Source organism: Armigeres subalbatus, chromosome 1, assembly GCF_024139115.2.
Source record: "Armigeres subalbatus isolate Guangzhou_Male chromosome 1, GZ_Asu_2, whole genome shotgun sequence".
NCBI lineage: Eukaryota > Metazoa > Arthropoda > Insecta > Diptera > Culicidae > Armigeres > Armigeres subalbatus.
This window is the reverse complement of record NC_085139.1, coordinates 20,931,188-20,946,624: the sequence shown is the minus strand read 5'-3', so window position 1 is coordinate 20,946,624 and position 15,437 is coordinate 20,931,188. Positions and strand designations below refer to the sequence as shown.

The following is a 15,437-nucleotide window of genomic DNA, read 5'->3' as shown; positions in this document are numbered from 1 at the left end:
TATTTTTCGACATTTATCCTCTGGAATGAGTTATTGACAAACTACTAAATTATCGAACCTATATTACTAAATGATCGAAAACATCCTTGCTATAATCCATAACAAGTTACTCTAAGGCAATCAACGATTTTTGATTTCCTGATAGAATAATATCAGGTATGCAATCAGTATGATATAAAGTATTACACATTATTGGCCCAAGTATGCTGATTTCGGTAACACCAGCTCTGTCACGAGTTATCTATCAGATTTTTTACAGTGATAGTTTACCTGTACAGAGTGATCTGATAAATAATTTTAGATCAGTTCATTATAATATATACAAAAACAAATTAATATGAATCAATTTTAATAAAACCTTCGGTTAATCACTCCGAAATGCTCTCCATATGAAGAAAAGCAACCATAGTAGAATTCCCTTCAAATTTTATTAAGTCGGATCAAATTCGTAAATCTTAGTTAAAAGTGGTTGACTGTCAATGACAAAAACGGAACTGCTATCAGCAAAAAATGAATTCTTATCTATATGAAGAATCATACTATTCAAAACAATAATTTTAAAAAGGCTAACTTATTGATGGGTGCCAGAAGCCTAAGCTGGATTCTGACTTCAAAACAAGAAACACTCGAAAGTTTGTCAAATGACCAACATTATGGATCATATATCCAAAACTATGGACCATATTACCGAATTGGATCATAATCACGATCATAATCAAAAAGATTAATTGAATTCTTCAATTAATCTTTATGGATACGCCTGAGCTATTTTTTGGATTTAAGGTAGCGTTTTATGGAACATTCAGATGTTATTTATGGATCGTTTTTCATTTTTTATGGATCGTTTTTGTGCATTTAACGGTACAAAGTAAGGCTGCCATAAACAAATGTGAAAAATATGTTTGTCAACCCTTTTGAACGAGCGAGAAAGGCATCATCACCGCTAGGTGGATTACCCAGGGTTTTTTAATTTTTATAATAGTCATATTTCCCCCATAAAGCCATTTCAATTTCCTACAAATCGTTCTCGGCCCATTTTTTATACAATCAACAGTTTATGAGTTGAAAATTTTGAAATTGTCTTATAACCTTTTCAAAACTTACTCTAGATTAAAGATTTGTTACGATCAGTGGAAAATGTTTAGTCTCCTGTAGTAGGTACCAAAGGCATGTACAACGTTTTTTTTTTTCAATCATCGATCATCAAGCGTGTTCAATCGGTCATTCGGTGTGAAATCCGCACTAACGGTTTCAGATTAAGGTAATCGATCCTTACTTAAAATTACAAAGGTCCGCTAGATGAATAAGTTACTTGCTTAAAGAAATTACTTCGCTGCCTGCTGAAATAAAATGGTAGGAAAAAGGAAAAAAAAAACAAATAATATGATAGCATTTGGGAATTCGAAACAGACTCAAAGTAATATACAATGGTAATGGTTGTCTGTTTGCTGCCGATAGCGGCGTGTGTAGCCACTTGACACTGTGTCAATCATTTGTTTATCTGGTTTGCGATGTATGTGGAACAGAATATGGCTGCAAAGCAAAATGCGTCATCATCGTCAGACACATTTCGAGATATTTGGAATGATTGCGTTCATCGACGGAAACGTCTTACTTCGACTTAAAAATTCGCTTGTATGTATTTTCAAGTTCAATCAAATTGACTAGTTATCAGATGTTTAGTCCACATTTGATAATATGTGTCACAGAGAAATGTGAATATGACCATCCCATGCCGTTGGGGAGTAGAAGTATCATTATGGCTTTCTTATGACATCCTTCCTTCCGCGAGTACAACTTGCAGACCCATCTGTTTAATGATTTCAGAACAGTGTACGATATTGTGTAAAGAAATGAGCTGTGGCATATGTAGAGTATATGATGTTAGATAATTAATATGTAAATGTTCTATGATAAATAATCTTAAAAAAACATGCTAAGTAAACAATCATGATTTTAGTTTTAAAAAATCAGAGTATGCTGTGAATTACTGAAAAACACAATATGTTTGGAACAACGATCATTTTTCAGACAAATTTTGCGACAGATAGTCGTGTTTACTTTGTTGTCAATATACAAAAATACACACTTCTAATTCACCACAGCATATAATGTCTGAACATGGTTATCCGGCGAAACTGATAATGCTGATACGTGCAACACTTGATGGCTCGACATAAAGTATTCGAATTGCAGACGAAGTGTCGACCTCATTTATGAATTAAAGCAGGGTGGCACTTTTTAATTTCCAGTTAAACAATTCACTCGAAGGCGCTATTAGGAGATTTGGGGTGCAGAGGAACGACTCTATCAATCATCACACGGTAGCATATGCTCCGGGGTTCTGCAGACGGCATCGACCTCATTGGAATCGATCACAGGGCAGTAGAAGGAACGTTTCCCAAGACCGACGATTATGGAGCTCGTCAAAACGCCAGGCATGGGTTACTCGACGCTGTAGCCAACCAGGTACACCCGATTCTTTTTTACATGGAGGATGCGTTCCGTGTAAAAAACCGTGTTAAAAAAGTTTTATGATTTCTCCACGAATCATGCAAAATGGAGCAACTTTGCAAAAAGTTTGTTTTTTTATACGGCCGTGTAAAAAAATCAGTGTAAAAACAGAATCGGGTGTATCCTAAAAGTGGACATGTTCTGCTTTTTCAATAAAAACCGGGTGTCCTCTGTTGCCGCCGTGTATCGAAAGTGGGGTAGTCGACAGCTGTGATATTCGTGAAGTGATCAACGCGCATGAGTCGCATGGAACGCGATTCGAGATGCGTCGATGTGTCGATTCCAGTCAAAGGATATGAAGAGAGGTTCTTACTTCGCAATACCCCATTTCCGTTCAGGAATTACAGCCGCCGTCAAGACTTCACTTGTGACAAAATTACTGGCCCTAAGAGGATGCTGGGATACTGGGATAATATAAATGATGTGTTGCATACATTGTTAATAATAAAATCTCGGGTACTTATTCAAAAGGACGTATGTGATTTTGTAAACAAAGATTCAAACGTGGATTTGTCCAATCTGATGACACTCCCACACAAACCAACACCACCAACAGGTAGCCGAAGGCTTCCCCTGCCTGTCTGTGGTGATGGTTTGCGTGGGAGTGTCATCAGATTGGACAAATCGACGTTTGAATCTTTGTTTACAAAATCACATACGTCCTTTTGAATAAGTACCCGAGAAATAATAAAAATAGTTAACAAATAGATATTAAAAAATTATTTCCAAGTAAGAAATATTTTATAAATTTGTAGTATAAGCAATAAGTATAGACAAACAGATATAACACGTTCTAATACTCCTCAATTCTGTACACTTTATTCGCTTACACTTATTATTAGCAACTCGCATTTTTACAAGTGCCATTTGTCAAGACAAAGATAGTTGACCTGAATCGAAAGTGACCAAAAGATTTTCACAATATACTTGGCAGTAGTTTGTAGATCTTCTTCAATTTAGCATTGCTTCATTAGCATTGAGCAAATCGCACAAATTCGTTGAATAAGACTAGCATCACTTTCAACCGTTACCACAGATATTGATTTGGGACTAATCACTATCTGTTAGATGGAACAATGCATTCTCCAATAGTAGAGATCTGTCCTGGCCACGTCCTTGCGAATGCTGAGGAAGGGGAAGGATGGTTAGTTGGACACCTACTTAAGATGCAGTGAACTGTACGACCTCTCATAGGCGTCACGGACGCTTTATGAATTGTTATTATGGGAAGTTATTAACAGTAGGAACCGTTTTGGTAGAACGTGACACACGGAAAGAACACAAAGTAGGAAAGGGACGAGCCTGGAATTAGGCTTACGACCTCCTGCTCATAAGACAGAAGCGGTAGCCACTAGACCACCGAGCTCGTAAGTACTTTCATAGAACTATCGATTGACGGCAGAATCAGCTGATTTTAAACGTCTCGTGAAAAGGTCTATTATTTTGTTTTCGAACCGTACACCAAGAAAAAAAGAGACAATTTTACAATAAAAAAAAAATTTTATTATTAAGTAGGAGTAATGACGGCTTTGGCAGGTTTTGTTCTATTATTGGCAGGGGGGTTTTTTATGACTGATTATGCTCAAATTTGGCCCAAACATTCTTTGCATATCAAAGAATATTGTGGCCAAATTTCATAAAATTCGGTCCACAAAAACCCCCCTGCCAATAATAGAACAAAACCTGCCAAAGCCGTCTGTTCCCCTATTAATCAATCTCGCTTGAAAATATTCATTTCAAATGAGATTCGTTGCCAGCCCTGCAGTAAAACAATCAAAGATTGCGTAAACACCTTCGACGGAAATCGACCAATAACTTTTACAATTTGCCTTGCAGTTGACACTCACAATCCTGACCACAATTCCTTATCGGATTTCATCAGATTTCCAGCACTTTCAAGAAATCAGCCATCAGCTCGAACCCAATGACGAAGTAAAAAATGATAGCCGCCATGTTTGATATTCTTTGCCTCCCTCTCGGTCGGTGTTCCGTCCATATACCCAAATGAAGAGACCAACCCTGGGAGAAAATGGAAGTCCCCATTTTTTTCGCACCGAACCCAGCTCCGACCCAATCGCCAGAGCCAAGTTTTCTCGGAAATGACCTCCACGGTCGCTGCACTTACCTTTTGCGGGGCGATGGAAAATGTCCGACCACGGATCGTACTGACCAATGACGGAGAATAATCCCTGACAGTGATATCAATTTGCACTTGCACTCACTTCACCAGCAGAACCGAGGAACGGATCCAAAACGCAAAAACTTTCCGGATGACACGACGACAAACTCGCGAACCAACTTTTCGTCCCACATCGAAGGAAAACCGTGAGCTATTTGGCAGATTTCCTTTTGTGCTGATGGTTCGTTTTCTATATTCTTCAATCCCAGTCACTCACCGATGCTCCTAAAGTCGGTACGAGAAGGACAGTTGAATGAGTTCCTTTCTTTATGTGAATGCTTTCTTTTTCTGGCGTTCAGGAACCCCTGACATGGCTCACATCCCCCCGAGGAAACCCGCAAAAGGAATGACGGGAATGAGAGCAATGTGCCTTTTCAAGTGACAGCAGGGATGCCAGATATGAAGAATGGCCGCAAGTCCGAATTAAAATAAACCATTCATCAAATCGTTAAAATTATAAGCTTTTTACTCATAGAAGAATTATTATACAATGAATGTTCATAATGCTCACTCATTTCAGGAGCACATGATTTTCCCTACACGAAAGTTTTCGGGAAAGAAAAACAGCCTGGAGAGTGATAACAATTTTTCGCTCACTTCGATTGCCGCTAAACGTCGATTTGCTCTTTTTCTTTCATATTCGAGTCTTTTCGTGGCATCATCAATGCAAATGGTAGTAGCTTATGTGGAACCTGGAACAAATAACTTAACGCTTTCATACAGATAGCGTAGTGGTGTGGCTAAAGTAAGCGCATCCCAACAGCTATTATTGTTACTATTCTGGGTTCGAATCCTGGCGCGGCCATACAATTTTGCAATTGTTCTGCGATAATTCTCGCGAAAAGTGAGTAACGATGTAATGAAGTAATGAAACGAAAAAAGATTTTCATCTAATAGGCAAGATTTTCGTTCATTTTCCAATGCTAATTATAGAGAAAAGATTGATGGGTGAAAGATGATCCTCAACATAAACAACGAAACAAGATTTTCCCTTGGACCGAAAAACGCTTGCTTTGGTCTCATTGAAACGAAAAGTCGAAACCCTGACAATGATTCTTCTTCTTCTTTTTCAATTGCTCTACATTCCAACTGGAACTTGATCTGCTTTTCAACTTATGCTATTAGCATTTCAATGTATTTTAAAGATTTATATATCAATCGATTCATAAATTCTCCACCAATTTGCCAGTACTATTGAAATTTTTGAGTATCAACGCTAAACTATTGAAAATTTCAGTCCTACATACCTCATGCATCCCCTGTGCAGCGCGTTCCAATCCTTGGTAATTGCCTACTTTTAGGGTATTATCAATTGTTGAACTGGGATGTATGAATGGGGTGGCCCAGCTGCTAGACAGTGGGTTCCCTACTCCCTCCAAAGTTCGAAATGTTGTTAAGGAAAGATCTTTGATTTACGTGACGCAAAAATTGACCATTTTCAACCCCCCTCCCCCCTATGTCACACTTTTTGTATGAATTATCTGAAATTTTTGTATGAGTCGTCAAACTTCGGGCAAACCCCCTTTAAACATTACGTAATTTATGGATGTTCCCTTAAATCTGAGTAGTTATGTCGGTGGAATAGGTCCTTAAGGATTCTCTTCTATATAGAGCGGAATAATTGATTCAGTGTACTATATTTGGTTATACGTCAAGCGGTCGTGTCTTGTATACAACCCCAAATTTTTCTCGGTCGGGATTCACTTCATCCCGTGCAATCTGCTAGCAGTGACCAAACATTTAATTCTCACCAAACACAATCAGGATCCGTCAGGATCAGTGCTTCGGTGTACTGTGCAAAGGTTCACACAGAATGGGCACTTGAAATCCGCAATCACGTCAATAAAACTCCGGAACTTCCACTCTGATGGGCTCAATCTGCACACTTGTTTGCACTTTATTTAATCCAAATGAAAAAAACTGATCTATACTCTTTTGACAGTTGAATTTTCCTGAAATTACAGTTTTTCAGCGCACACAATCACCATTACTGGTTTTCCAGTAAATTATTTATATATTGCTGGCTCCAAATCAGCAATTTATTTTGCTGAAAGCCAAAATGGAAATTTGGTATGTATCTAAATTTTCCGTGGTTCATTCATTAGTTCCAAATCCATTTTGCATCCGTTTTCGTTCAAGAATTTTCTGTAAAAGGAAAAAAAATGTCCATTTAGCATATACCTATCAAGCATAGAGATGAGTGACGTTTAGCGCTCGCGCACTAATTCGCAATTCGTCATGTGTAAATACATGTTTGTTTTCCTTCTGCTCATAACCTCAAAAATGATCGGATCATCACAATGATTTCAAAAGAGTCAATATATGGAAATATACTCATTTTTACCCAATCTTTGCTGAGTTGCACCATCTAGGAGTGTTTGTTTTCCTTTTATCGCCACTCACACATTCGGACGTGAGAATCTCAATACCTACCCTTGGGTTTATTTTAATTAACATCGGCACAACAACACCGGAACAAGACCATGTGACAAGCGCGGTGTCATCATCATCAATAGACATAGCCCGACATAGAGAATAAAAAAGTATCTACTCATTCAAATGAGTAAATCCACTTTTTCTTCCGAAATACACGTAAAAAAATTTAATGTTGTTTATTATTAATATTTCTAATACTTTTTTGCCGAAGCAGGCGCTTAATGATATGTATAAGAAAAAACTTATACATCGCATTAGCCACATACATTCGGAAACTTATACTTTTCATTAACTTATGAATGTTATTAGCTTTTTGATATGGGACCATTCATTAGGTGGCATAATGAAGAGTATAAGTATTTTCGAATGGTTTTTTGCCATAACATATAAGGTTATTTTTTTACGTGTAGGTAAATTTAACAGCAGAGAGAAAGAGATAACAGAGAAAAAATACTCATCAATGTGTAAACAATTTTTACCGGATATGTCAAATATTTATTTTCATAAGGCGAATTTGAGTCAAGCTCATCGATCATTTCGACATCTGATAGTTGTCACAAGAACCACGAAAAAAGTACATTGGCAGCATACGGAAAGAGTACGATTTTCGCGTTTTCTGGTTAATCCAACCATTTATGAAAGCTGAAATAATCGCAAATTGGGAGAAAATTTAGTTTTCTTTGAGATGAGCTTCCATCCGGTGAGTGCTTGCATATGATTTTTCCGATTAAATAGCACATCTCTTGCAGAGCCTTCACCTCACTATCTTGATTATGAATTCCCGGATATTTAATTCGCTGCTTATTTGGGTGAGATTCGTCTTCAACAGCTGCTTAAAGACTGTAAAAAGCCATTGCAAGTGGCAAACATGTAACCATATACCAAAAAGAGAAGTAAATTTTATGGAGAAAATTTGATTTTGAATGTAAATAATCGCTGCTGACGACTTTTCTCCCAAATTCTCGCAGCGCACTCTACCACTGGATCCTTCTCGAATTCGCCTATTGACTTCTCCAAATTAATAGAAGTGTGCGTGATTCCGCAGTATTCCTCTCAAAGTGTTTGTGATAGTTTTGCTGCAACTGGATCACCACCCACTTTTATTTTAGAGCATCATTATAGGTCGCGAGCATTTTAATCACTCGCGCAGCGCTTTCATTTTAGTTTCGTCACTCGTTTCCGTATCGGTCACTATTTTCGGCTCTTAATTTGGTTGCTGTATTCCGTACCGGTGACGTTTGACAGTTGACAGTTCATCAAATAGCAGCGCTCTTATCGCGCCACCAAATTTGGTCACCTGTCAGTCGCGCTACTGTTATAGCAGCGCGTTTAGTAGCGACCGGTAAAGTGTCAAGCAATGATACTGCGCTGCCAAACGGCTTAAACTCACCACCGGTAATCTTGCTCTTACACATCCTACACAGTGACAATAGTGACATTAGTGTTGGTGATTCTGGCTTTGGAGAAGGCAATTGATAGTAGAAAAGATATTTTAGTTACTACATAAAGATTGTCGCTGTCGTCGCCGTTCGGAACATCTTTTGCTGGTGAGGATATGGGATTTAAATGTCAATGAAGGAAAAGTACATACGATTTGACAGTTTGATACCAAGACAAAATTTTCAAAACGACTTATCTGCTTTTGTAAACAAAGATTCAAACGGCGATTTGACGAATCTGATAGCACTCTCACGCAAACCAACACCATCAACAGGTACCGTGGACCCCCGATAATTTGAACGGTACATCATTCAAATTAACGGGGTTCATTTTTAATTTGAATTTCTGGTTACTCTATTTGCATCAGAAAAACTGGTTTCTGGCTGCTCTTTTGGCTGGTTAGTTTTGATTCTGCATTCCGTTTCACGATGTTCCATTTTTCTTTTCTCGATTCCACGTGTTAAATGACGTTTGAACCATTTTTAATTTGAACGATGTTCAAACGAACGGGGTTCAAATTAAAAAGTGTTCAGATTAAAAGCGGTCACATTACCGGGGGTCCACGGTAGTCGAAACCTTAACCTACCTATTGATAGTGTTGGTTTGCGTGGGAGTGCTATCAGATTCATCAAATCGCCGTTTGAATCTTTGTTTACAAAAGCAGATAAGTCGTTTTGAAAATTTTGTCTTGATACCACACATGTTTCGGACGCGCGGACAGCAGAACAAAGGGAACCGAAGCGACAATCTTTTTCTAGTACAGTGAACGTTCGCTAATTGGGGTTTTTATAGTTGGGGCGCTTTTTAGTTGGGGGTTCGCTAATTGGGGCGAAACCCAATTAAAAAGCAGCTAAACGTCAGAATAAGATGTCGGTGACGTTTTGTTTCCGTGTTTAGTGGGATCGATATTTTCTGGCGCGTAAAATTTTTCTTTGTTCAATGCAAAAAGTAAACAACATTTACGCTTGTCAAAACGCCCCAATTAGCGAACGGCATTCGCTAGTTGGGGTGAGGTCGTGCCCCAATTAGCGAACGATCACTGTAACCTGGGTGGTGCGGATAGAATCGATTTGGTTGTCAAACTGAAGCCAAAAATTTCTATTGTGCCGGAGCCAAACATTGAAGATTGTGGTTATGTTCGTTTCTGATTTAATATTGACAAGTATTGTTATTATTTGGAGAAAAAATAAAAATAAACTTTGTTTGAGTTTTGTATTCTTTGTAACAAATATTCTCACATTATATTTCGAGTGGAAAATTAGTAGGAATGCAACTAAAAAGCACTCGTTACGAAATTTATTGAGTTTCAGCAGCTGATTGGAGCATGAATGTATGTAAACAATCGTTAAGTCATGTAGAGTCTAGCGCATTTGTGCGCCCTCATGCAGCGTGGAAAGAGAAATTCGAAGAGCGGGAAATGTTTGACAGCCAAGTAACTGTAAAATAATTTTGTTTATGGGAGTGATTTCAAAATATCCCTCTACTCGCTTGAGCGCAGAAAAGCGGCTCTATCCGCAGCACCCAGACTGTAACTCTCGCTTAACTTTTCAAAAGGTCCTAAGTAACATTTTTTTCATGAATTAATTTGAATAGTGCAATCAATAGACTAATATGAAAGCTTTTATTTGCAGTACTCAAATTAGTTCATGAAAAAAATGTTACTTAGGTCCTTTTGAAAAGTTAAGCGAGAACTATAAAATATCTTTTGATAGTAGAGATTATTTGTACAGTATACCCCCGCTGATCCGACAAATGTATGGCCGGACTATCGGGGTTTCTCTCGTTAATCCGACTGTCAAATCCATACAAATGAACCAAAACAAAATCACAGCACAAATTTGAAAACTGACAGCATAATGTGTTTAAATGGGTGTTGATACTTTTTAATCCGAAAAATTCCGAATTAGCGAGATCCGGACTAAAGCCCCAAACGCAATACAACGGAACGGCGACGGAAACGGAAAATTTGACAGTTAGCCCATATATTTTCTGTCAAATTTGCCGTTTCCGTCGCCGTTCCGTTATATTGCGTTTGGGGCTTAACGAGTCGTCGGAATAGCGAGGTCCGGATAAGCGGGGGGATACTGTATCTGTATTGTTTTTCTGTAATATTTTTTATTCAGCCGCACCCTAAAATTCGTGAAAAGGCCTTTTGTAAAGCGCGTCCACTGCTGTCATCCGCAAGCGAATTAAGAAGAAGAGAAAGGACAAAGTAAAAACAAAAATGGCCTCGCGTGGTATTTGTTTTGTTCGATCAAAGTGAGTGTTTTTCAAGCCCCGCTGAAGTAACGTTAACTCCTGCGGTTCCATTTTTACGCGAGCTTCTTCCGCCGGAAATGCCCCTTTGGCTGACGGTGTTCATAGGCCGTATTTCGCAACGCCAGTGAAGTAATTTTCGCGTAACTCGGTGATCTTGTGAACTCGTCTGCGCGCGTCTGTTTTACGGAAAGTTTATTTTTTTTCGGTGTATGTTTCTTTTTGTGCCACTCTGGATTATAATTACTAATGGATGCGGGAATGTTGTTGGTTCCAAAGCTGAAGTCGCTTCCGGGTCCCAGCTCCGTGGGGAACAGTGCTATGGGTGGGCCTTTATCAAAAATGAAAATAGTTGCGAAGGGAGTTAATCTTCTGAATCAGGAAGACAGTCGCGGAAAGCTGGCGGGGTGCAATGGGAATAAACAAAAACAGAGGCCGAATCGCGGTAAGAATCTGACTAAGAAGAGGTTTCTATTGTTTTTGTTAGTTTCAATAGGCCGTCTGCACATATTGTATTTTCGTCATTCCAAAAATATTGTTAAACTGTTTTTTTTTTGTTTTAGATGGTGACCTGATTCTCGTAATGGAACCACAAAATCCATCCCCGACCAAATACTTTGATCAAAATGGAGTTCCCCTTAAGAAGGAATCCGTTGAGGATGGCGAACTGCTAAAGGAGCTTCCGATAGGGAAATCTTCCTCTTCAAAGAAGCGATCAAAACTGACAATAACCTGCCACAAGTGTTCCAGGCTGTTTGAGACAAAGATTGAATTTGAGTTCCACTACCGTAAAAGCTACAATCAGGAGCCAATTTACTGCTGCACAACATGCGATAAGCAGATCTCCCAATACAAAGCATACAGGCTGCACATTTATCGGCACCTGAACAGTGCCAATCAGAGATATACATGCGGAACCTGCGCCAAAGTTTTTCACCAGAAATCTGATTTGAACAGGCATGAGAACGTTCACGAGAGTCACAATCAGGCGGCTATCCTTGCGGAAGCTGCCGTCAGTACAAAGCCACATCTGTCGGTCACGTCAGAGGAGAAGATTAGCTGCGATAGGTGCACTGCCGTTTTCGGTAGTCAGGCAGAGGTCCGCGTCCATGTGAAAAAGATCCATCCTATCCCGAAGCAGATGATCGAGTGTCCCGATTGTGGTAAGTTTCTCTCGGCAGGGAGCTTGTACTCGCACCGGAAGATCCATTCGGATGGACCAAAATTCACCTGTGAAGATTGTGATAAGTCGTTTGTGCAAAAAATCAACTTTATTCACCACCGAAAGAAACATCTTCCAAATGATGAGCGGCCGTTTCCTTGTGGGGAGTGTGGGAAAGCTTTCTTCGAAAAGTCCCACCTGCAAAGGCACCAGTTCTTCCACTCGGAGGAACGGCCGTACAAATGTGGGCTTTGTGGCAAGTGCTACAAAACGGAGCGTTGCCTGAAGGTAAGAAGATTCTCTGTAAAAACTTTCCATTCTTTTCAACATTTTCTTAACTTTGTATTTTTTCACTACAATATATTTTATTATCCTAATTCAGGTTCACTCGGCCGTTCACAATGCAGACCGGCCGTTCGTTTGCACCGAGTGCAACAAGGGTTTTTTGAGCAGTTCGAAGCTTCGTCAGCACAGTAACATCCACTCGGGGCTGCGCCCGTTCAAATGCAAGTACTGCACTCGAGATTTCACCAACTTTCCCAACTGGCTGAAGCACATTCGTCGGCGTCATAAGGTGGATCATAGAACTGGAGAAAAACTGGATAGTGTTCCGAAGTTTATGACCAAGAAGAAGGACAAGCCGACCGAAAAACCAGAAGCGATGCTTGAAAAGCAAGATTCTATCCACCCGCTCAAGGAAACACCGCAACTATCCATCAAAGAGGAAAGTCTGCCCTTCGTCGGGGAGAACTCCAACATCGATCTCAATCTGGTTTCCAAGGATGATTTGCTACAGCCATTGAAAATGGAAGAGATGGAAGATATCTTCCTGGAGCTTCCCGGCGTAACAATTTCAAAAATTGTGGCCGATGACGAAGACGCACAACACGCGGTTGAGCGGCCCAGAGGGGTTGCCACCTCCACCAGCACCGCCAGTGAGCCGTTAACAGAGGAGGATGAATCTGAGCCACTTAGGCCAACTGACTCAGATTTGGTTGATCCACCGCCTCTGGGCATGTCCGAAGATGATAACGAGCTGTTCCAGTTTGGTTACGTACAACCTGAATTTGATTGTGATTTTAGCATTAAGAACGAGTTTTCCCTTAGAGCAGAGGCTGTTAATATGATCCGGGAGATCGGTGAGTTTTACTGCCGTTTTGTTTTCAATGATTTTACTTGCTCAATATTGACCCGCATGCGAATTAAAATAGCATAGAATCGTTTCACTTAATTTTTTCTTTCACCATCAAACAGATTCAGCCAATATGAGTGATACTTACGGTGCATCATCGGCACCGTCGGCAGTTCTGCCGGCTGCTACCGGCGCCCTGGTGTACGACATCAACGGTGAACTGCCTATTTTTCCAACCCTGATCTCCATCTGTGGTGATGAGCAGCAGTTTCGACTAATCAATCCAAATTTTATACATCTGCCTCAGCTTCGCAGAGGCAGCGGTTCCGGTAGCAGTAGCGGCACACCTGGCAATAGTGCGCCCAGTGGAAGTGGCTTGAAGTAAGATCCAAATTTCTCTGTACGATTTGTTGCTTAGTAATGATTGTTTCAATTATTTCAGGATGGAATCGCCGTAAGTAAGAACAGATCTTCATATACCTATCTATATCGATAATTTACTAGTGAGCAAAACTTATTAAGCTTTGTGTGACTGGTAAGAAACCTTTCAAATTGAACACACGTTAAGTTGAAAATCTATTTTAGTATTAAGAATTAAAAGGCAGATCTCGGTTCGATGGAAGCATGTGCACTCCTTCGACAAGAACAGTTGGGCTAGTGATTAAACAGGACGAAATTTTGTGGTGATTTACCCTTAGTGGGAGTAGAATAAGATTACAATTGAACAAACCATCGGAATATAATTGGCGTTGATTGCCGGATGGAAGTTACAGAAACTTTAATATTCATAATAACATTGTGAGAAGATTTGACATCCATGTCCAATCGGTAGAAAGTATTGATACTGTAATAATATTTAAGAGCAGATTATAGAGGCAAACAGGAAAATGATGATACAAAGCGTAACTCAGAGCCTACAGAAGACTGTTTTTGTAATAAACACAAGCAAGCTGAAAGCTGTAATGTAAGGAATCTGCATTAGTTTTGCCTGGTAGAGAATCTGAGAAAATCCGAACAAAGAAGATGAATTCCGCTGCAGCTCGAATACTCCCTTCATATAGAGGAGTATGTTTGCAGGCTATATTAAATCAGAACTCGTATTGGTAAATCGTCGGTCGAGGGGCATTCGCAGATGAATCCATGGCGAATAGCAGAGGTACAGTTACTGTAGAAAATATTTGCTTTATCTTACACATTCGTGTTGGTTATATCTGAGCGTTCGATATTTAAATTGTGTGATAGGATTAATTCGCTGGAAATCAGGAGACTTCCAAACAAATTCAAAGCTAGTGACTGATCATATTTACCGAAAATAGGCATCGGGTAAGCTTTATATTTCAGTTCCAACGCAGGATCGAGACGGCTGCTGGTCGCTGGTAAATATTGCTCAATAAGTGGAATGTTCGTTCCTAACTTTATTTAAAACTGGATGTATGTTCTGGAACCTGGTTTCTAGAGATGAAAGAAGTTTGACTTCCTTGGTACCTTGGAATAATCTCAGGCGATTCGCTAGAAGTGTTTGACGCTTACATTTAAATCCTCATCAGACATAAGTCTAAGAACGCTGACAATGGGAAGTGTACTTGGGAGAACCCAAATCTTTCTGAAAACTAAGGACCATGATGACTCGGGTGAACGTAGGCTGCTGTAGGTAATTTGCCGGAAATGTGGCGGTTTCCCAGATATTGCGGAATAGTTGATGGAATATTTGCGTAAATAGCACGGGGTCAGCTTTGAGCATCTCTGTTAAAATACGATCGACCTCGGTAGGCTTGTTGGATTTCATGCTTCGGATGGCTGCCTCAAATTCCTGCAATAATGGTGCTTTGGAGCTGACGCGTATAACGCCAATCATGCCGAGATGTAGATGATTGTCCGGCATCGAAACTGGAGGAATTTGTTCAAAGTATTCGAACCAACGTTTGAGCTGGTTAATTGGGGCGGTGAGTAACTGACCTATCGTGTGTCGCTTCTTTCTCCGGCAACTTCGGATTCACATACAAACAAAAATTCAATACAAATCTAATCCACACCGAGTTCAATACCAATCCAAATTCAACATAATCTAAATTCAAACCAAATCCATTCCACATCTACTCCAAATATGTATAATCAAAATCTTTTCTATCCAAATCCAATCCAATTTCATTTCAAATCCAAGCCAAATCTTATCAAATTCAGACCAAATCCAATCCTAACCTTGTCCAAATCCGATCTATATGCTTTTTAAATTCAATAATCCAATCCAAATCCGATCCATTCCAATTATTAATTAACTTCAATTCAAGCCATTCATTCAAATCCAAATTTAATCCAAT

General features: G+C 39.5%; 2 protein-coding genes across 3 annotated transcripts in view; one reads left to right on the top strand and one right to left on the bottom strand.

The window, feature by feature from the left end:
- Positions 1 to 4,863, bottom strand: part of LOC134222556 (AN1-type zinc finger protein 6) — a 123,076-nt gene extending 118,213 nt beyond the window's left edge. Inside the window, exon 1 of one of the 2 annotated variants that reach the window (XM_062701740.1) lies at positions 4,640 to 4,863. The gene's annotated coding sequence lies outside the window, so the exon portion shown is untranslated. The remainder of the gene's footprint in view (positions 1 to 4,639) is intronic. The other variant, XM_062701718.1, reaches the window with a different exon arrangement.
- A 5,913-nt stretch (positions 4,864 to 10,776) lies between these two features.
- Positions 10,777 to 14,087, top strand: LOC134222545 (zinc finger protein ZFP2-like). Its single transcript, XM_062701711.1, has 5 exons — positions 10,777 to 11,270; positions 11,389 to 12,275; positions 12,370 to 13,126; positions 13,242 to 13,500; positions 13,562 to 14,087. The coding sequence occupies exons 1-5, from the start codon at positions 11,075 to 11,077 to the stop codon at positions 13,575 to 13,577; spliced, it is 2,115 nt and encodes a 704-aa protein (XP_062557695.1). The 5' UTR covers positions 10,777 to 11,074; the 3' UTR covers positions 13,578 to 14,087.
- Positions 14,088 to 15,437: the final 1,350 nt, after the last annotated feature.

What these genes read in the sequence shown, in the direction of transcription:
- LOC134222545 (XM_062701711.1), top strand. Translation starts at nt 11,075, where the DNA reads ATGGATGCGGGAATGTTGTTGGTTCCAAAGCTGAAGTCGCTTCCGGGT. An exon ending in AAACGGAGCGTTGCCTGAAG is followed by an intron (nt 12,276 to 12,369) that starts GTAAGAAGATTC and finishes ATCCTAATTCAG; the next exon opens with GTTCACTCGGCCGTTCACAA. An exon ending in TAATATGATCCGGGAGATCG is followed by an intron (nt 13,127 to 13,241) that starts GTGAGTTTTACT and finishes ACCATCAAACAG; the next exon opens with ATTCAGCCAATATGAGTGAT.